A 23,131-nucleotide genomic window follows, 5' to 3' on the forward strand; every position below is an offset into this window, starting at 1 on the left:
TCCAAAATAATTTATTTAGCTATCCCCATATTGACAGACATTTAGGGTTTATTATGTAATTTTTATGCATATTTAAACACAAATTCAGGAATATGTTCAAGTTACAAATATTTTTAGAAGTCTTTTTTTGTTAGAAGTCTTTTTTTAATTGAAGTTTTTATTTTGAGATAACTGTAGATTTACATGCAAGAGTAAGAAACCGTAATGAAAGCTCTCATGTACTCTTTACTTGGTGCCTTCAATGATAAAAGTTGCGAAACCCTTGTACAATATCACAAGCAGATTATTGACTTTGTTACAGTCAAGACAGGTATGTAGGTATGTAGGAAGGTATGAAGACAATTGTGTCATCTGCAAAGAGGAACAGTTTTATTTCTTCCTTTCTCATCTGTGTGACTGTTATTCCCATTTCTTTCCCTACTGCACAGACCAGGCTTCCAGCATCATGTTGAATGAAAGTGATAAGGACGAAGATTGTTTCAGTGCTCCCAATCATAGATGAAAAGCATTCAATTTTTCATCATTAAGTTAAATAATGGTAGAGCAATTGTAGATGAATTTTTATCAAGGTAAAGTCCTGTTAAGTTACTATTTTTTTTGTGAAATTTTTTTTTTAATCATGAATAGGTGTTGAATTTTGTCAAATGCCTTTTCTGCATCAATTAATATAATGATGGGAGTTTTCTTCACATCTTTTATCTGTTAATATGGTAATTTACATTGATTGATTTTCAAATATTGAACTAGACTTGCACCCATGGATTAAAACTTGCTTGATTATGGCATGTAATTTTCTTAAATATGTTGCTAAATTTCATTTACTAATATTATGTTAAAGATTTTGTGTCTATTCGTGACAGACAGTAGTTTGTATCTTTCTTTTTTTGTACTGTCTTTGACCACTTTTGATACAAGGTACTGCTAGCCACATAAAATTAATTAGAAGTATTCCTTACTCAAGCCCAATTAGTGATCATTGGTGTCATTTAGCACTTCATAGAGTTCAATGGGATGAGGCCCTATATTCCCTCTTGGCTGCTAGCTGGAAACATCCTCAGTTTCTTGCCTCCATAGGCCTCTCCTATACAGCAGCTTGCTTCATCTAAGTGCATAAACCAAGATGGCAACAGAGAGAATGCTAGCCAGCTAGAAGCCACAGTTTCCTAACTTACTTTTTATTATTCCATGCTACTTTTTAGTCTAAAACCAAATTTTTATCTATTATTTTATTTGTCCCTCACAATAATAAAATTATAAAAATGGAACAGACATATTATTCTTATTTAACAGATGAAAATACTCAGGCAATAAAATTTTATATGAATTGCTTGCCTAAGAAATTTAAATCTCAACCCTAGCCAGGATACATATACATTGTTTGTCTCTTAGAATTTAATGTAAGAAAGTAAAATAGGTATATAGCCTACTGAAATGCACAACAATATAGAGGAAAATTAAACAAAAGGAAAATAATTAAAATGTTCTGAGCCACTGCTGCTATATGCCAGGCACTTAAAACAATTATCTCCTCTAATGTAATGACATCACTATGAAATTGGAATTTCTATCTCAATTTTACAGATATGAAATTTGAAAGTTATTATGGTTGACTCTATTTTCCAAGTGCATTTATACCTTTGTGTAGTTCTCCTGACACTGAATCAAGTTTGGCCTTGTGTGAACAATGGAACATGGATGGCATAAGTGTTTAGGTTACATCATAAAGCACAGCAAGTTACTTGTTGAACTCTCAGAGCACTTGCTCTGGGGAATCCAGCTATTAGGTCATAAACACACTCAGACAGCCCCTACCAACAGTACCGTGGACAGCGAAGTAGAGATGCTGGTCGAGAGTTAACACAAAATTGTCCTTGTGTGTGAGCACCCTTGCAAATGGAACCTCTAGTCAAGCTTTCAGATGTGCCCTCGGAGACATCTGACTGAAATCAAATGAGAATTGTCAGGAAAGTATTACCAAGTTGAGCTTTACCCAAATTGCTGACTTACAAAACTAGAAGAGATTAAAAAAATAAAAAATAAAAATAAAAGATTCATGTTACTCTATACCATTATATTTAGGAACAATTTGTTACATAGTAATAGATAACTAGCACACTAAAACAGCATAATAAATGCTGAAGCTTAGATTTAAACCAAGGACTCCAAATCCAAATGTGGTATTCTTGAGACAGTGATACAAAATTAAATAATTTTCTTAAGTCATTGTATTTCCTATATAGTGTTTTGTGCATATTAATTAATTTCTTCTGATGTTGTCACTAAATTGAAATTACTAATAAATTTCTTAAGCTTAAATTTAGATATTAACAATAAATTCTACTTATACTCAATGTAAAAATTATGTGCGATAAATTATTACCTATTTAGAAAGAAGCTAAACTTTTATCACAATTCACTTTGCTTATATAATGGTTTTTGTTTTCTTAAAGTAATATCTAGGTATATTTGGTAATGTAAACACATACTTCATCCATGTTAATCTAGATCTATAGATATATAAATTTGAGCATAATATGAATTATTTAATTTTGCAAAATTTTTCTCCTTTTGCCTTGTATATCTTTGCAAATATGATAATTCTTGAGTACTTCCAGAACCAAGTTTGGACATAAAAAGAAAATGATTGTTTGGCATTACTACAAAATTATATTTCATTATGCAAAGATCAATTGTTTTATGGTATTTGAGAGGAAGGATATGTTCATTTATTTTGTCTTTTCTCTTACATAAGCATTTCATCAACAAAATTTTTCTATAACTATGAAACCGTGTTCTCCAATGTCAGCGATAATCCAAACCACAAACCTTCATGGCATTTGGACACAATTGACTTCTGTTTCTGGGATATAGAGCAGTAATGTGGAGAACTGTTTTCTTTTCCTTGGTACTTGGATTTATCATGAGAACAGATATTTAGAGCTATGGTTGTGTCCTTCCAGTGCTGTACATTGGATCTCAAGTGATAGACTGGTCCATGTGTTTTTTAAAATAAATTTTAAGTGTGTGTGTGTGTTGGAGGAGGAGGAGGGAAGAGGGCAGTAGGGAGTAGGAAGTGGGGAGAAGGAAAGGAGAAGATGAGACCCTTTACAACATAGGAACCTCTGAAACAAGACTCAAGTCAGAGGTCCCTGACACCAAAGGTATTGTCCTACAGTTTTGGGAATGTGTGATAATGACAATGCCGAGTTTAGTCTAAATAGATCCCAGAGCATGCAGAGGCCTTTGTGCTAATAACTTTGGCACTGAAGTAGCTTCCTTCTCTACACTAATCCAATTAGGTTTAATTTAGTAAAAGAGCCTGGACATCTAACTGTTAAACAGTCACATGACACAGATTTTCTCTGATAAAATAGGACCTGGCTGACTCTTCGCTATGTGAACTATTATCATATTTTCAGGAAGTCTGGATTCACTCAATAGGGTAATGATTGTCTGAGAGTCAGACAGTTCATGTGCAACTATTCTATTTTCTGGATGGCTGCCGTTCTTATCTGTTCCTAATGCAATGGATGTATGCTTAGTATTATATTTATAAAATCTTTACTTGAATTTAAAAAATATAAGCTCCCAACTATTGAAAAAGCTCAGTTGAATTTTTGCAAATTTTAATGTTTTTAATGCATACTTTTTATATATTAGGTCTCATTTATTTATGTGATTTTATAGTTTTAAAAATTAATTTGTTTTTAATAAAGGCTTAAAGGTAGTCAATAAAACATTTGACATTCAATAGAAATGCATTACTTACATATTATTAAGTTTGGTTGTCAAGGCAATCTGTTTTCTATGCATGGAAATGTATGCTATTGTTCATCATAACTATTTCTTAACTAAGCAGGTAACAAAAGAATTCGAAATCACCAGGTAAATTTTGTTACCTAGTCTTATTTTAGTTTTACAGTAGTGTCTTTGTTAACATTAAAATACATTAAATCATAAAATAAAATTTGCAAAAGTATAAAGTCACATGATAATTGCTGTTTTAGAATTTCAGAATAGTTTCTTTGTTGACTTCAATTTTTGCATTGGAGATACAACTGGATAATAATTACTGCCTTCTTTGTTTCTAGCATGGTGCTGATTGCTTTACATTGTTAATTAACCCATATAGTGATAATATATGTGATTTAATTAGATGTGTATTTATATGCAACTAACAGAAAATATAATATTAACTATTGTAGATTGCATCATTTGCCCCAATAGTTACCCCTTTCTGGATGCTTTGTCCTTTGTCATGTGACTTTGCAGTTTTTTTACCTAAATGGGGTAGAACGTATTTCCCACCTAATGACTAGGATTCAGTCATGTGACTTCCTTTAGCCAATTTATGGAGCATGCCAGTTCCAAGTCTAGGCCTTAAGCTGCCTTTGGATTTCCATTCACTATCTTGTGTTCCTGCCATTGATGTAAGAATTTGCTTGGGATATTTTTCTGGTCTCAGAAAAAGTATGAAAACCTTGTAGAGCAGAGCTACTCCTGTTAAGCCACACCAGCTGAGACTATGTCCTCAATTAACAGACCCATGGATACAAAAATGACAAATCTCTGAATTTAGGGGCGCTTTATTATTAAATAAAAATTAACTCGTAAGCTCCTTATTAACTTCGACAAACATTCTGTTTAGAAGAGGATCTCATGATGTCTCTTCTCAAAGCAGATTAGCAGATATTTTTACTTTATAGATGCTATAGTGGGGAAAACCAAAACAAAAATGTATAATTAATACCTTTTGGGGAATTAATCTGCTTTGTCTGCCACAATCTTTTAGTCACCCAATATCTATATACACCTTCTTATTTTATAGTTAATGTACTTACCTCCTCCCTGACTGACACAACCCAAAAGTATGATTCAGTTATAGTGTCCAACTTCAAGTTTAGTATATTGTGTGATGTTTAGTTTTTCTATCAGATACAGATGGAGCCTGATAACATATTAGCTTAAAAGACAAGTTGTTTCCTTTTGCACATTCAATACATAGTAGTAGAGAACCATGGGATATCTGCAATAAAAATTCTATTTGAAAGAGTAGATAATGGGAAATAAAAAACTATTCATAACCATTACCAAATTCTGCTTTTTAGGAATAGTGACAACTTTACTCTGGTGATAGAGAAAATACCTTAGTGATTCTTTGATTGTTTTTAGGAATACCATGCTTATCTCTTACCCTCTTAGGTGATATCTGGGATGATAATACCTTCACTAGAGGCCAGAGTTTTCTCAAATTATCTTCTATTGGTCTGAGTTTAAGGGCCTGAAATTTGTTTAGTTTTAAACATTCACTGGCTCTTGAGATCTATATTTGGGGATTATTTGACAATTCAGTTCCAAGATTAATAATTGCTCAGTCAATTTGTGTTTGGTCGTATCCATGAGAAAGTAATCACAGATATTATTCCTATTTAGTCTTTAAACCTCAGAGGTTTTAGTTCTTAGAGGTTTGCCTTTCTATCTACTCATCTTTCTAGTCTTTAGTTCAATGTAATTTCTTTAATGCATTTTTTAAATGTAGGAACTTTAGTTGGGTAAAATTCATAATTCCACTTTTTGTCAGCTACTTCCAAAACTTTTGAGTGGAAGAATATTAAACCAGGTAGAGAAATGCGAGAAGTCCAGTCTTGCTTACTGTAAGGCTGACTGACACTACCTGCAGTGTCTAACCTGTTCAACTACACAAGACTGTTTTTCCGACACCCCCATCCTGAATCTGAGTTTTTCCTTTCAATACTTACAATATTTCAAATCATGGGACTATCAATCAACATGAATTGAAACAAAGAGCATCTCTCTTCAATTTGCAAATTGCCATCCTTTCTTGTTAGGATTGAACAGTAAATTTTTCTTATTATTTTCTTTAATGTTATGACCTGAGTCAGCACGTGGTCTCTAGCACGCTACAGTTATACTGAGCATTTTTCTCCGTATAACCAGAATCAATTTCTTCCTACTCAGAAATTGTCAGGAATTTGCCTCTCAGGATTTCATCTCTTTTGTACTTAGCAGTCAATATTTTTATTTCCGTGTTTTTAGCACCCCAATTTCAGGAACACATTTTGTCTGTTAAAATTTTGTTTAGATGCAAATTAAAGCAGGTTTAACAACTATGAGATTTTTGTATCCCACTGAATAAGAATTCTGGAGTAGCTATTTAAATGCAGATTCTTTTACTTTCCTGATTTCCCATCCTGTGCATGGATCTTTTGATACTAGTCATGGGATGATTTTGTTTTCTTAGACATTGCACGTACAACCATATGGAGAAGGAAGAAAAACAAAAGACTAAAGGGCTAACAGGCTGACATAATCTGTTCCTTTAAGAAGCTTTACTGGAACCCTACTCAGTTACCTTTACTGGTATTTTCTGATCATAACCGATTCTCATGTTACATCCATTTTTAAGGTGGCCAGGGAAATGTCATTTACATTTTTAACCTGTTTTTTAGAGAAAAAAGAAAGGGAAATTATGTGTAGCTAACACACGATGTCTATCTTATTTTTCATTAGATTAGGAACTCAAAGCTATATTTGTCCTTAAATTATCCTAAATTGTTTACATTTGCAATTGTGAATATATTTTCTAAAAGAAAGGGTTTTTTTTTAATATTCAGAATATTTAACACAAGTCTTTTAAATTTTCTTAACCTCACAATTTGACATGTGTTTAAAGTCAATGAATACTTTTAGTTCAGTAAAGATTTACTAATAGAAGTAATTAGCATCTTAATAGAAATAATAAGGCTCTCATATTTAGAGTGCCAGGGAGAAAATTTCCTGTACCCTTCTAGGTTTTTTTAGTTGGTCTAATAATTAAATATACATTAATTATTTACTGTTTAACTGGAGAAAATCAAATTTATTTTGTGCACATGGGAACGCCACATACATGAAAGAGTCGAAGACCCCACAAACATGAGAAGTTCAAAGACACAAAAGAAAAAGAGGTATATATGAAAATTCTGAGCTGAGGAATGAGGTAAGGACCTGGGGCTTCAGAGGGCAAGAGAGTAATGCACCACAGGACAATAAGAACAGATTTTCAGTAACTAGAAGTTTGCCCCTCCACAGAGATAGGTCATAAAGCATTATTTGTAGTGATAAGTCTCATTATGGGCAAGCTCCCCAATTTCAGTTCTTTAAAAAAGAGGTAAAAGTTTCTCTTGAGCCTTCGGGGTCTTGACTGCCTTCAGCTCAAAATAACCCACATGCCAAAATAGCACATCTTGAGGTGGCCTGCTTGAACCTCTTTAAGAGTGTTATGCCATATGCTCAATATTAGCAAGACTTGCTGAGGTTTAATGAAAAGAGCAAAGGAAATGGCATTAGAAAATTCATCTTATGTCCAGATACCTAAGCTCTTCGAACATCAGAGCCTTTATTTCAAAAGCAAAATTATATCTATTTCCCAGGAAGTTTGAGATGTAATTAAAATGTCTGTGAAAACAGTTTGAAGTCTGATGCACTATGTATCATGACTACTAATTACAAATTAACTTCGAAGTAAAGAGATGTTAGTTTTTGTCAAATAATTTTCTACATAATGTTAAGAGGGGAAATTTTCAAATGGCCAACTACTGCTTGCTTGTTTAATGTTTAACCAGAGTATGGTTCTAGGAGATATTCTGTGCAAAGATATGCTAATGTTAAGAGTGTAGTTAGCCTGTGCAAAGATATGCTAATGGCTAACTCCTGCTTCTGTAAACCTGCTTGTTTGTTTAATGTAATTGTGGGCTTAATAAGTGACCTCCTCTGAAAGCTCAGGGCTGACTCTGTAGTGGGGAGAGTCAGTCGCCCGGCCGGCTAATAAAGGCTCACAATTCATCTCAATTGGCTCCGCAGGTCTTAAATTTGATCGCGCCACAACACAATGGGCTATCACATGCACAGACACAGGCATACACACATAAAATATTAAGATATGTAGACATCACGTTCATACAAAACTTTTCTTCTCATCTTACTCGAAAATTTTTTAAAGTCCACCTTATTGAAATTCTCTAAAGTCACAATTTTCTGCTCTCTTAGTACTGTTGTGGTACGATCAAATCCAAGACCCACGGAGCCAATTGAAGTGAATCGTGAGCCTTTATGAGCCAGCCGGCGACTAACTCTCCACCACGCAGGTTTAGAAGAGATCAGCCCCAAGCTCCCAGAAGAGGCTGTTGATATAGCCACCAGCACATCCCTGAGCAGATCACCACGCCCTGATTAACAGTTGGTCATTAGCATCTCCTTGATCAGATTACCACACCCTGGTTAACAGATTCAGAAGTAAATATTTAATACTGGCTTACTGGAAAATTGTCCACCCATAACAGTACCATTAGCTAAAGACAATTAATTTGAGAAAGTTTTACCCTTTCAGGTTAACTTAATGTGAGTGCAAGGGTGCACTCTTTGAGGGGTGCTCTTTTCTCAGTCAATGTCCCCTTTCTGACTTAGATGGCCTGTCATTAAAGAAAATAACAGGAATGATTTTTAAAAGCAACTCAGGTGATTCATATCACTGAAAAAACAGAGCGTAGAACAAAACAATGACTATGTTGTGTTATCTAATATCGCTCAAAAAATGACTACATTACCAGTTTTGCAAAAATGTGTCTTCATTTCCATCTTATTTTACTCCTGTGAGAACACATGAATCTCATCCTGAAAATATTGGCATTAAAAAGTACATACATTTATAATAACATGAAAAGAGAAAAGAAAATGAAAACAGTTCAGTTAGATTTATGTAGGATATAAAGGCAATAGTGTTAAGGGTGGAAAATTTTCAAATGGCCAATTTCTGCTTCCATCATTTAACGTTAAACAGGGTGTAGTTTTAGGAGATATTCTGTGGAAAGATATGCTAATGTTAAGGGTGTAGTTATCCTGTGTAAAGATATGTTAATGGCCATCCTCTGCTTCTGTAAACCTGCTTGCTTGAGAGGGTTTGGGGGCTTTTAAAGCTATTCCTTCTAGAGGCTCAGGGCTGATTCTCTAGTGGGGAGAGTCAGTCACTGGCTGGCTAATAAAGGCTCATAATTAATCTCAATTGGCTCCATGGGTTTTAAATTTAATCATGCCACAACAATAGAAGATATTTAATCTCCTTCTAAACAATCAATAGATTTCCTAAAGAATTCAACTCCCAAATTCAGAAATTTTAAAAACCTTTATCATTCCATTTGAAATTTCGAATCTTCAGAGCCTAAATTTCTTCTTGATTTATTAACACTCTGAATTTGGGGGATAATTTAATAAAGTATTGAGGAAGAAAGGAATTCAGAATATGCCATCTCAAAATATACCGCTTTGGTATATTTGGTATATTGGTCATTATGAGCTGAGGGTACTTAAAAACCAGCAAATCTAGGGAGAGGGTATCTCTGAACTCCCCTCAACTATCTAAAGACGGTTCTTCCAAAAGGAACTCAATGGTTATAAATACTTCCCCCAGGAGTTTCTTCAACAAGGCAGATTGATTCTTATCACAGGAAAGGAGACTAAAAGTCAACAAACTTTGTAACAAATTATCATACCAACCATCTATTCTTCTAAGGGCCCATTCATCTTTCCTAAGAATAATTTACTCTTCCCTGAGTAACTTACTCCTTTATTAAGACAACATATTTCTGCTTTTTTCAATGTTCACTCTTTTCCCATAATTCCCTGTGCATGCAATATTAAAAAATAATTTTGTATACTTTTTCTCCTGTTAACCTGTCATCAATTTATTTCAAAGACTTAGCTATAAAATCTAGGAGTCTAGAGGGAGTTTTTCCTCCTTACATACATATGTAAAATAAAATGATTTTTGCAAATATGTCTCAAAAATGAGTGGTTATTAAATCTACTTCATTATAATTAAAATTATATCGCAGTTTCTTTTCATTTACAATCAATAACATCTATTAAGTGTTAAGAATTTACAGGTACGGAAGTATAATGGTTGGTTGCTGGCTTACAAGGCAATTGTATAGACTGCACCAACTGACAAGAAGTCTCTGAGCTTAAAGTCCTCATTTTTCTCATGTTGTGACTCACTGTTTATTGCCAAAAACATCTAATAAGACTAGTATTGCTTTCATTTTATGGCTGTTCTTATGAGGCTAGGAAAAAAGTAAAATGGCAAGGCCAACCTAAATCACAAAATCTAATATAGTTATTGAAATATGACAGTAGATACCTAGCTCTGTGACATTTAATACTTATTTTCCACTAATGTTAGTGATGAGTTAGATTTACATAAAATCATTTTCAGCTCGAGATAATAGTCAGACTCCCTCTGCTTCATTGTCATGGTATTGGTCAAGTATGTGCCATTCCTTTCAATTTTTTTGTAGTCTGTGCAACATATTATGGACTATTTAGATATTTTATTGACAAACTGTCATTTTCTCACTGCAAATTATATATCATGGAGATATTTATTAATAAATATCGAGATCATTTTAATAACAAGATTGTTAAACTCTCTGAACAAAATCACCTAGAACAATCTGTAAGGAAAGTACATATTTTTTCCTTGCCTACAATAGTATACAAATGAGAAATTTTTCTGCAATTTGAAAAAATCCCTAAAATGATTTTGAAATCTACTTGCCATAAGTTACATTTGCTTAATGTTATGACCAATTTTTAATACAGTATTTGTAAATAAACTTATTGTTTTCAGGATGATAGAGCTCAGATTCCTATGAAACATAGTAGTTTATTGATCAGTCTCTATTTTTCAAAGATAAAAAGTTAAATTATTTCACATAATGGGTTATTACTATCGTGTGAATACATTTCAAATATACTGAAAGTTTGGGTGGCTATAGGGAAAAAACAAATGGTAATAAATCCTCAATTAATATCCTGGGAGGGGGCATATATAACTTAATATTAATGTTACCAGAAAGTGGAGTCCTCTCCTGGTGCATTGTCCAGATTCTTGATGTCTCAAACAAAGGATTGAGCAAGACACCAAAATATAGTAGGAAAGAAAAGTTTTATTAGAAAGGAAAGTACAGATTGCCTGAGCAAGAGACGCGTGGCTCAAAAGATCTAATAACAAAGACTTCAGGGTTTTTATCCCTTTTTGCTGTGGGTGGTTACTTTTCTTAGAGGAGTGGGCTTCCTCTATTGACAACTACGATTAACAGGACTCAGTGATTCATCATTTTGCTTTCTGCACATGTCTGTTTCCAGAATTCAGTCTGTTATAATGATATTAATGAACTTCCAGGCATATGCATAATATTATAATGATGGTATAATGAGATTCAGGTGACTTGAAGGTCATTGGGTTCTTCATTGGGCAGGTGCAAGTGACTGGCTTAAACTGGTACCTAAATCTCTGCCTACTGGTTTCTTTGTGTGAGTTAAAAAAAAAATGCCTTCTGGCTTGCTTAATTGTGGAAGGATTAGGGTGAATCCCTTCTAAGATAGGATGACCTCTGTTTTTTCAGGCAGACCGGAAACCCTCACAAACTGTACTGCCTACCTCTTTTCTAAGAGTCATGAACCCCCTTAGTATTAGTATGGATGGAGGTCTCTTCTTCAGTATCTGCTTCCTGCTGAGAATAGCCGTAGTCCTTGCCAAAAGGTGTTTCATGGAGCTCTTTCCCTTTCTGCCTCAGTCAGGGGGGCTGGTCTTGGGTTTCCTGCTGAAGTGCCACCTCTGTCTCTAGACAAGGAAAAGAAAATACAAACTCATTTAAATCATGCATCTATTAATTTCTGTTATTGATTAGACTGTTAAGTGAGTAAAGGGAAATAGACTTGGCATGTGTGTGTGTGTCCCCCCCCCCCCCCACAAACTAAGGGCCCTGCCTGGCTTAACACCATTTCTACTTAACAATGGACTGATGACCTTTATCAATAGCCAGAGGATCTGAGTCCCAGGGCAATTATCAGGATTTGAGGGAGAGGGCCTTTTTCCCAAAGAAAGGAGGGAAGAAAACTTAACTAGGTTTACTAAAAAGATTAACTCTACAAGAGATGTCCCATTTCATTTCTTCCTAAAAGATTAAGAATTTTACAAGTGATATCCGGTCTTATTAACATTTGTTGGTTTTGAAAATGAGGAGTTCTGGAGCAGACTAACTCATTTGTCTTTTTTTACCATGATGTCACAATTTCTAGAAACCAAATAGATAAATACATTTCTATTAGAAATGGTAGAAAGATCTCCATTTAAGAATAATTTTAGTCCCAACCATGGTTACTATGTCAATCAGCTAACATTTTTTAAAAATGTCTACCAAGTGTCAAGTCTTGTGAACTATTGGAGACAGCTGAAGATGGCACAGCAGGAATCTGTATTCACATAAGGTTACTGATTTTCATATGTTAATTGTATAACTTACCACTTCACAAAATTCACTTATGCACTAGTTCTTCCACTTTCTGAAAATTTCCAGATATCTTATCATTATAAGAATTATATAAAAGAATTACAGCAATCTCATGACACCCATTGTTTAGTAGACGAAGGTGGATAATCATATAAGTGTCAACAATAGAAAAATACAAAATATACTTTATGAGCCTGTAAAGAATATGCCTTAGTAAGCTTGAGGGAAGGTAAAGAAGCTTCATGGATGAGGAATCATGTTTCTTTTTGTTTTGGTTCGTGGTAGGCAGATTAATGGCACCTCATAATGTCTACATCCTAATGTCTAACATCTGTGGATGTTTTACTTTACAAAGTAAAAGGAACTGTATATATATGATTAATTTAAAGATATTGAGATGGAAAGACAGTGATCTGCTGAAGAAAATACAAGATTAACATAAACCTGGTATACAGTTTGTAAGGCCAGCGCTTCCGGAAAAGGGCCCAAGGACTGCAGGTCCCCACCCCTAGCTCCCGCCTGTAGCCACCTGAAGCCCATAGACCAATCCGCGGGTGCCAGGACTACACTTGTGGCGCCAAAATGCTGCGCCAACTAAAGAGCTCCACGCTGTGCTTTTGCCTCTTTTGACTCTTCCCCTTTCTGGACGTGACCCTTAAAACCCTGCTCTGACCCCGCCCGGGTGCAACTTTTCTGGCCCCTTTCCTCGGGACCAGAGAACCTCGCAGGGGACCGCTTGCCTTTCAATAAAGGACACCTGTTAATCATGAGTCAGACTCTGTTGAGAGGCCGAACCTTACACAGTTGATCTAAAAGCCATAGGTATTATATCTATTTACTGAGTAGTAGTGACAAAAAAAAAAAAGTCCTGTTTTTCTTGGAGGAAATTGAGTAACTATGTATACATCAACTTGAGCCAAGTAGTGGAGTAGTGACAGCATATTTTTTTTTGGATTGGTATTTTATATGAAGTATTTGACTACTATCAAGAAATGAAAGTGAATGGCCCTCTTTTAACACTTCACAAAACTTTCAATTACGTGTAAGTGGAAATGAAATTTATTTAGTTTTTTTTTTTTTGAGTAGTATTTAATAAATTAAGCCAGCTAGCATAATTGCGTGTGACATTGGCTGTGGAGTATAACATATTGCTGAAACATTTTTATAGAGAAGGCATAAAGAGAGGATGTTGAAATATATATCAAAAATTATGCAGATTATGATACTAGTAGGGATGGAAGGATACTTTACAAAGAAGTAAAGGAATGAAATAAAGTACTAATCTGAATTTCAAAGTTTCTGCTTTTACTGGCTTGAATTTTGGACTTTCAAGGTTTAATAGAAAACAATGAGTTAGAAAATTAGGTTAGAAGATCAGACAAGTTCAAGTAAGAAGCTTAAAAAAAAATTACCCGAGAGATAACTTTATTCTCATCCTGTCTCCAGGGAGCACAGTATAAGACAAAAGAAAATGAGTCATACTGACACGAAACAATTTCAGTGCATAAATAAGAATAAAGTAGCATATTAACTACTTAGTTAATTAATGTTGCATTGAACACAATTCTTTGACAACAATAAAAATAATATCAGTTCTCATCCTTTTAATTTCACCAAGTTCATCTTTGGTTCTCTAAATAGAAGTTTTCCTATCCTACAGTGTTCTAAAATCTATTAGGCACTCAACTATTCTTTTTATTCAAAACAATAGTTCTCAACTCTATAAGACCAAATGTTACTGCTTTATACTACTGAATTATCAATGCACAAACTTTGAAGTTGAAGATAAGAATTTAAACTTTTTAAAAGTTTCCTCATAGTTTTGGTGTACAACTATTTATAGAAAACCCAGAACTAGGGAACTTGTAGCAAGCGCAATCTCTAATCCTTTCCACTGTCTTCTAAGCATCGTAGTTTGTGCTGCTAATCTACTGGGACTGTTTGTGAGTCTAGCAAGTGTCATTGGTTGAAATGTCAAAACAAAAGAACAGAGAATTCAAGGATCTTAATATAAGATTACAATAAAATGAGGGGAAAAATTGGAAATCAACATAGATATGAATAAGGCTGAAGAATTTATTAGAGCCAGAGTTTTTATGCTACTTATTCATGTTGCTGTTTCAAATAAAAAGAAAGACTGAAAGATGGAAGGTAAGTAGTGGCAATGGCTCATAAGTATTGGCAATGGCTCACAGTTAATTCATCAAGAAGTTCCAGAGCATAGCCAAGGCTATCCCGAGTTTGGGTAGGCACATAAGTAGGGAGGTACGGCTGATAAAATATTTTAAGCAAACCAAATCGAACTTTACCTAAAACAATGCTCAGCCTTGGGAGCTTTGAGAAGTTTGTCTAAGATTATGCAGCAAGTTAGGTTCAATTTCTTTCAGAATTATGGTTTGAGTTTCCTGATATGGCTTCCCTCTTTTCCACCCACACCACTCTTTCTGTTCTTTTCTTGGGCTGTGCAAACAATGAATGAACTATAAACTAAACATGAGTGAATATAGTCTTATGTCATAAATAAAAATTGATACCTGAGGAAACATGAGTCATATTTACTTTTTATATTATAGTTGTAGTATAACTTGGTAATTAGATACAATGAGAAATACGATGCACAAATTTTCCCACTTCTGTTCCTTTCAAACACCACCATGCCTTTCATACATATATTTCATACATATTATTTCATAAGGTTATATATTCTTTATTATAGCTTCCTAATTTCCTAGTTTTTTGAATGTGCCGTAATTTGTTCAACAAGTTTCCTAGTGATAACATTTTGTGTTGTGTAATAGAATAAATTATAGTCCCGATTATTTACTCCCTTATAGTAATATTAAATACACATCCTGCTCTCATGACATGTGATGTAAACTGACCAAACCCTGGCTTTGGCTAGGTAATTTACTTTGGCAAAGAGTATATTAGGAGACCTGATGCAAGCTGAGTCTTGAGAAAAATTTGTGTTTGGACTTGTTCTCTTCTTCATCTGTTCCATGTAGCCCACTGGTCCCAAGTAAATAACAGCATAGGCAACTGATTTATACTCACCTGTGATCTGGAGCCAAGGCCAGAGATGTCTCTCTGAAAATAGCAGAAGGCTGGAAAAAAACAGGAGCAAGGAATAAATGAGTGCTTTTATAAGCCACTGAGATTTTTGTTGTGGTTCGTTATACAAAATTATTGTGACAATAGTTGAATGACATGGGATGTCATCTAAAAGTGGCTTGTTACAATTAACAGCATTGCATAAACTTTTTCTGCATTTTCCCCAGTGTACTTTAGAATGGATCTCCAGAAGTGAGATTGTTATGTCAAAGAGTAAATGCACATGGAATTTTACTGATTATAAAATGTTAAAATTTGTTTTAATTTTTTACTTGCAGTGTCTTTTCTGCAGAGCTTCATCAGTTATGCTGTTTTTCAACTTTGATTTTTGTTTATCCTTAAGTGAGAAACAGTATTTAATGAAGTATTGATTTCCATTTTTCTAATTATAAATAAGATTGAGCCTCTTTATATATGAGTTTAATAACACAATGTTTTCTGTTTTAATATAAGAAGACTACTGATTTCCACATATTAATTCTATAATTTACAACTTCACAAAGTTCATATATTGTGCTACTTTTCTGTTTACTTTTTGGAATTTTTCAGATATATAATCATATCAACTGCAAATATGGTTCATCTTCCTTTTCGATTCTTATGAGGTGAGACCATTTTAAAATTCAGCCTTGGGTTTTGATATCAATGAATATCTTTAAATTTTATTTCTGAGACCTAAGTTAAAAGAAAGTCTTTTATTTACTCACCTCTTTGCTTACTAAAAAAATGTTATTACTATCTTCATTTTCTTACATTCATTTTTAGCTGTTTATGTAATTAATAAGAAAGTAGAACTCATCTGACATTTTGAAAAATATTTTAATTAGTCACCTCCTGTTCTTGATTTGAAACTTGAGTACATTCTTAATAGACAAAAGGAAATGCTACATTCTCTAGAGATAGAATTCTCTACTCTTCTTATTTTTGTTTCTAAATGTGCATTATCATCTGCATTCATCTCATAATAAAGAATAATAAAAGAAAATGCCCATGGATATTTCAGTTTTTAATTAAATGGTATGTTGACAATGTTTCTATTATCCTGTGAGTTTTAATTGAAGTTTGTTACTTTCTCTTATATGATTTGTTATATGTTTTCTAGAGCTATAAAACAATAAGACACAAGGAGTCATATATTTTTTAAAACTTATTAGCATTATACCCTACTTTTTAAGGGTAAGTGTGAAAATTAAACACTTTTAGAAATCTATCAATCAAGAAATAAATAAATTTAATATATATATTAATTTTATAAATTTTTTTTTTAGAATCTGGATTTCTCAAACAAGAGTTTTCATAATATTAGGTAATCAAGAAGAGAAAAGATTAAATGAGTGGCCTGGATATCTGAACATTTGAAAACTGTTAGAATGACATTTGATATTTTTGGTCATCATAGGCTAATTATAGGACAGTTCAAAATAATTCCAAGTTTTAAGTTATCCTCATACTCCCATCTCTGGATCCCTTGTTGAATAATTTTGCCTCAAGGACTATGTTAAGAATAGCATGTGCTATAAAATACTTTCCCAATTTATTAATATTTTTTTTCTATAAGAAATTTCCTGAAGATTTCAGAAACCATATAAAAGTTCTCTATTCTTCCCCTAAGATTTATAAGTTTCTGTCATTCTCAATTTTGAAAGAAATTATTTCAAAGGTAAATCCTTTATTTTCAAGGGGTCTATTTGTCTTTTGCAACAGTCCTAATTTAAACTATATGCTTGTTCTCCCTCCTTATAAAGTGTAGTGGGGCCTATAAAGAGGCTGTTTTGCTGTGGACGTGAAATGGAAGCAGCAAGTCCTTAGGTAGAAGATGTAGATTTTCCTGCATCTAAGGTCTGTATGAAATAGCCCCTACTATAAAATCTTGGAAGAGGGACTTTTGCAATTCTTTGTGCCATGTCACTCGAATACTCTCTTTAATAATAGTTAAGATTGGAATTATTTTTTGCTTTGTTTGATAGAACAATCTGATGACTCATTTGAGCTTAGAGTTGCCACTGTAGTAATAATTTTGATGACCATTTTGATTATTTTTTATGATTTCAGGACTATTCAGATTTTCTATTTCTTCTTGATGATTTAGGTTTAGTCAATTTTATTTTTCTGGGGATTTTTTTGTTTCCTCTGAAATTGTCACATTTATTGTCATATAATAGTTTATAATATTTTCTAATTATCTTTATGATATCTAGCTACAGCTCTAGATCCCTTTTCATTACTGACTTTATTTATACCTTTATTCTTTTCATTTCAATTGTATAAGTCTGTTCAAAAAACCAACTTCTGGTATTTTGATCCTCTCTACTGACTATATTTTATTAATTGCTACTTTTTATTATTTTTACCTTTTTTTCTACTTTCTATAGATTTAATCTATACCATCTCACAGGTATTAGAATGGCTATCATCAACAGAACATGTAATAACAAGTGTTGGAGATGTTGTGGGGATAAAGGAACCCTCACACACTGCAGGTGGAATGCAAATTGGTATAATCGCTATGGAAAACAGCATGGAGTTTCCTCAAAAAATCTAAGAATTAAATTACCATATGACCCAGCAAACCCTCTTCTGAGTATTTACTGAAAAAACTGAAAATATTGATCCACACAATATATGCACCTTGACTTTCGTAGCAACATTATTCACGGTGGCCAGGACATGGAAGCAACCAACACGCCCTATGATAGATGATTGGATAAAGATGTGGTACATATATACATTGGAATATTACTCAGCCATAAAAAAAAAAGACGAAATATTGCTATTTGTGACATGAGTGGATCTTGAGATAATCATGCTAAGCAAACTAAGTCAGACAGAAAAAGTTGAAAACCATACAATTTCACTCATATGTTGGATATAAAACTGAAAGCAACAACAACAACAAATATGACAAACAGAGACTCATGGACACAGAAAGTGGATTAATGGTTACCAAAGGGAAGAGGGGAAGGAGGATATAGATAAGGGTAAAAAGGCTTAAATATTTGGTGATGGAAGGAAATCTAACTTTGGGTGGTGAATACACAATGTAATATATATATGACATACTGTTGAGATGTATACTTGAAACTTATTTGATTTTATTAACCAATGTCACTCTGATAAATTTTAATTAAAAAATCATCTTAAAAAATTTATTCTGCTGGATTTTTTTCTTAACTTCTTTCAGTCTTTCTCCTTTCTAATGTAAACATTTAAGACTATAAATGTTTTCTTTAGTCTGGATTGTTTAGAAATCTATTTCTTAATTCCCAAAGTTATAGGAATTATCTATAGTTATTTTTGCATTTTAATTTATAGCTTAATTAAATTTCTAGCTAGAAAACATATTAACTATGAAGTACACTTTTAAAGTTTGCTGAAACATGTTATATGGTCTAGTATATGGTCAATTTTTATATGCATTTCCTATATGTTTGAAAAGATGGTGCTCTACATCTGATCAAGGCAATATATTATATACATTAATTAATCAAATGACAGTTATGCTTTTGAGAATTTCTTTATGTTTACAGATTTATTTTGGCTTCTTTTATCAATTAATGAGACATGTATTCGAGTCTGCCATTGTAATTGAGAATTTAACTTTTTGTCAGCATTTCTTATATTCGAAGTTTCCTTTCCAAGAGAAATTTATATAATATATAATATATTTGATTATATTATTATTATGGCATTACCCTCTTTATTTGAAATAATATTCTTTTCCTTTAAGGGCAATTTTGTTTACTAGCAGTATAACAATACTAGCATTTTTTGAAAATATGGCTGCTGATATATAGATTGGTTTTTTTTCCACTATTTTTCTTCTAATTTTCTATATTTTTATGTTTTACCTACATCTCTTGCAAACAGCATAGAAGCTTTAAAATATATTATATAAAATTTTAAAAATATCTTCAATTACAGTAAACATTCAATATTTTATTAGTTTCAGGTATATAGCATAGTGCTAAGACCTTTATATAACTTACAAAGCGACCACCCAGGTAAATGTGATGCTCACCTGGCATCTTACATAGTTATTAAAATACTATCGACTATATTTTTTGTGCTGTACTTTATATCTCGTGGCTATTTTGTACTTAATCCTTTTACATTTAAATATATGAGCTTTCAGTGAGTTCTGTAAGTCCTAATTGATTATCAAAACTGAGAGTGGTTTTGGAACCTTAGCAAATTATAGCTGCTCTCAAAAGTGAGGATGATCTTCTGAAAGACTTTGGCTCCTCTGGATAAGACCCTGGATTTATTTGAGAACAAATCATTTGCTAGGCCTCCCACCTTGGTCATGCCCTGGGTTTAGACCTTTTTTATCTTCCTTCAGCAGATTTTGGATACCAGTGGCTTTCTCCATTTGACAATTGCATCGAAGATGACAAGCTGCTGTAGTCTTTTGCTTCTTTCTCATTGTTGTCTTCACTTCTTTGCTTCCTGAAATTGTATTACTTTCTTGCTAGTTTAACAATGCTTATTAGACTTTTACTTGTGTTTTTTGTTAGTTTTAAAATATTTTTTCTAGTAGAAGAGTCAGTCCAATTATCCAGCTAACCATGTTACTGGAAATGGGTGCTTATTTCATTTAAAATGTTAGGTTTAAAGAACTTTTGGATAAGCAGAAGCCAACATTCAAATAGCTGAAAATATTTTTTTTTTTTTAAATGTACAACTAGAGCTGAAGAAGGAGTTTAGGAATGGAAAAAATAAAGAAAAGAAGTTTCTTTGTTTGTTTGTTTTTTTACTAGTGTGTAGATGGCTTTGAAGCAGAGGGAGAAAATAGGAATATTTCATACAAGAAAAAAGAGTATTTAGAAAATATCTCAAGAACGAGAGAATTAATAATTATGATTTAAACAATAAAAGTCAGAGAGTTTAGTGGAAGATAAGAAATGAAGCATAGCAAGTAAACTAAGAAAATACAATTCACAGAATTAATAAAATTAACTCAAATAGTATTCTAAGATGTGTTATAGTTATAGCGATTTCAGTTCTATGTAATTAAATTATTTCTAAAGAAAAATTATATTTATCCTCTGTTCAGATATATTAATAATTAAAACAAGTAATGAAATATTTGAATCATATTTCCATAAACATCTGAACCTAGTAGTAAATTGTTGGGATTGGCGTTCTAAAAGGTTTAATCTATAATTGTGAAACTATAATCTATAATGTGTACATAAAGACATCATAGAGATACTTATCAATGTTATGCTGAATTGTATTTTCTTGTGTTGATAGTGCATCAGCTAAGAAACTGGGATTGATTTCCTGAATATCATCTCAAGGCTTGAAATTTCACTATTTGTAAAGTAAATTTTAAAAGAATTTATGGGATTTAATAATATATGTTAAAATATTTTTAAAACTCAAGCCAACCACATAAATCCTGTATGTAATTTTTGCCAACAACGAAATGAAACAGATGGCAAAAATTCCAATCTTCTTGAATTCCCATAGAGTCTGATCCTACTATACTGGGCTCTAATTTATCCAAAGAAGGTTAAATCAGCTTTAAATCACCACAAGTAATATTGGTAAATCAGCTTCTCAATGTAAAAGTTGTATAAACCATGAGAATATGCAATAACAACTGCAAAACACAGGAGTGGAGAATTTAAGGCACAAGAATTGAGACATAAAGACAATCATAGAGCTGAGCAGACATAAAAAGCGACCGTCAATATGATAAAGAGATTTTAAACAAGGTCTTCCTTTTTATAACCAATTGTACACTATTTGATGATATCTAATTCAGACACAAGCCAAATCCATTTTTTGGTTTAATTTTTACTATACTAAAAGATATTTTTCAATAGTTTAGCATGTATTTACTTGTTTAACTTTGGGCTTTGCATCATATAGGACATAAGGCATCAGGTTTTTTGTTATTATTTTGTGTGTTGGTTTTTGCTTTTCTGGTAAAACCTTGGCTGCTCTGTGCTCACACAAGGCTTATGTGTTTAGGTGAAAATATTTAGGTCAGTGTATTGAATATTGGCCTCTAACTATGTAAGTTTTTTGTCTGTCCTCATGACTTTCAGTTATACTGACTGTACCATTTGGACTTACTTTTTTTATAATTGATTTGAGGATGACATTAATTTTTTACAAAACTTTTGGCTCAAGTATTGCTATCCTAAACTAGACGAATTTTGCTGATCACAATTTGTCATCTAACACACTCATTGTGCTTTACATGAGGCACAGTCATTTTATTTTTTCCTATCATAAATGGCTATGACATAAGGTACATTCTACTTTGAAGAGAATGATTGAAGCTATCTACATACATAAAGCTCTTTGACTGAAAGGTGCTGTATCCCTAAAATGGGTTTTCATTATTTATTGACACACTACCCTATAATGATTTTTCTGAAGCACTTTTGTTCTGTTTAATAAATATTGTGTTTTCATTTCAAAGTATTTAGCATGCTGAAAAAATTTCCACTTAAAAAAATTATCATAATGGCCCTCCAAAGAAGGTTTTTTGTTTTTGTTTTTTGTTTTGTTTTGTTTTTGTTTTTGTTTTTTAATAATCAGTGATAAAACATGCTCTACAAGGCAAGTATTTAAGAACAAGTCATGGCTTGTTTGTGATCATTGTTAAATTGGTTAAAATAGCCAAAGAAATAAATATACACTAAAAAAAAAAATCAATGGTGTTAAATTTGGGAGAGGAAAGGCAAGAACATTTACAGTCTAAAATTTAACCTTTGCTTCGTCAAAGTAAGGATGTCAAAAGAAGTTTTTAATATGACACTAGGAAGAGGAGGTTAATTTTAAAATTCTGTTAACGATAGCTAGGTACATGACATTCAATAAATCTCTGCTGAATGCATTAGCCTATGAATACTTTAATTTGTATTGTCTTGGGGCTGGTAAATAAATATTCTTTTGATTAAAAAAATGAACAGAATAGTACTTAGTACATAATACATAGTACTAAAATCTGTTTCATGATTTAACAAATTTAAAACTTATTCTCTATCCCACAGTGACCGATTTATGGTTGACTCATTTCTTAAACCCCCTGGACTCATGTATAAGTCCTTGATGCCCCTGTTCTGTCTTTCAATTCTTATCAAGTCTTGGAGTTCTTGTGACTAGAGAGCGTATCTCTTTGAAGGTCGCCAATATTTTAAGAAGAGTTCATACTTAGCTAATCAGTGTGTTCTTGATATTCAGTTATTCTTTTCTTGTTAAGTTCTACATTTATTAATTCAAATGTCAACTTCTTTGAGCCAACTTCTCTGAATACCTTATATAAAGTAGCCACAATACCCCTGCACTTTATTATATACTTTTTAAAAAAATTTCTTGGGGCTTAGTGTCATCTAATACTGTCATGTTCATTTATTTGTTCACTTTTGTATTTTCTTTTTCCCCTATCTAGAGTGTAAGTTTGCTTATCTTATTCACCATTAGATCTTTAGATGAATGTTGGCACATAATAAGCACTAAATCAATATTTATTAAATATATGCCTAAGCTCTTAAAATGTGCAATCGCCTGTAAGGAAGAAGGAATAAAGCACATTTCCGCAAGGAAGGCATCTTTTGGTATTCCTTTTTCTGCCATATAATTTGTAACTTTTCTAATAAGTTTCTGACAACAACAGAATGACTTTTTTTTAATGTATATAAATATTCTTCATC

At 32.7% G+C, this 23,131-nt stretch overlaps 1 protein-coding gene across 1 annotated transcript in view; it reads left to right on the forward strand.

Moving 5' to 3' along the window:
* The first annotated feature begins 204 nt into the window (after positions 1 to 204).
* Positions 205 to 23,131, forward strand: part of LOC107498648 (ADP/ATP translocase 3-like) — a 29,574-nt gene continuing 6,647 nt past the window's right edge. The window contains exon 1 of the mRNA XM_036231050.1: positions 205 to 310. Coding sequence (XP_036086943.1) covers positions 205 to 310 — 106 coding nt within the window. The remainder of the gene's footprint in view (positions 311 to 23,131) is intronic.

This window comes from Rousettus aegyptiacus, unplaced genomic scaffold (genome assembly GCF_014176215.1).
Source record: "Rousettus aegyptiacus isolate mRouAeg1 unplaced genomic scaffold, mRouAeg1.p scaffold_m13_p_13, whole genome shotgun sequence".
Lineage (NCBI taxonomy): Eukaryota > Metazoa > Chordata > Mammalia > Chiroptera > Pteropodidae > Rousettus > Rousettus aegyptiacus.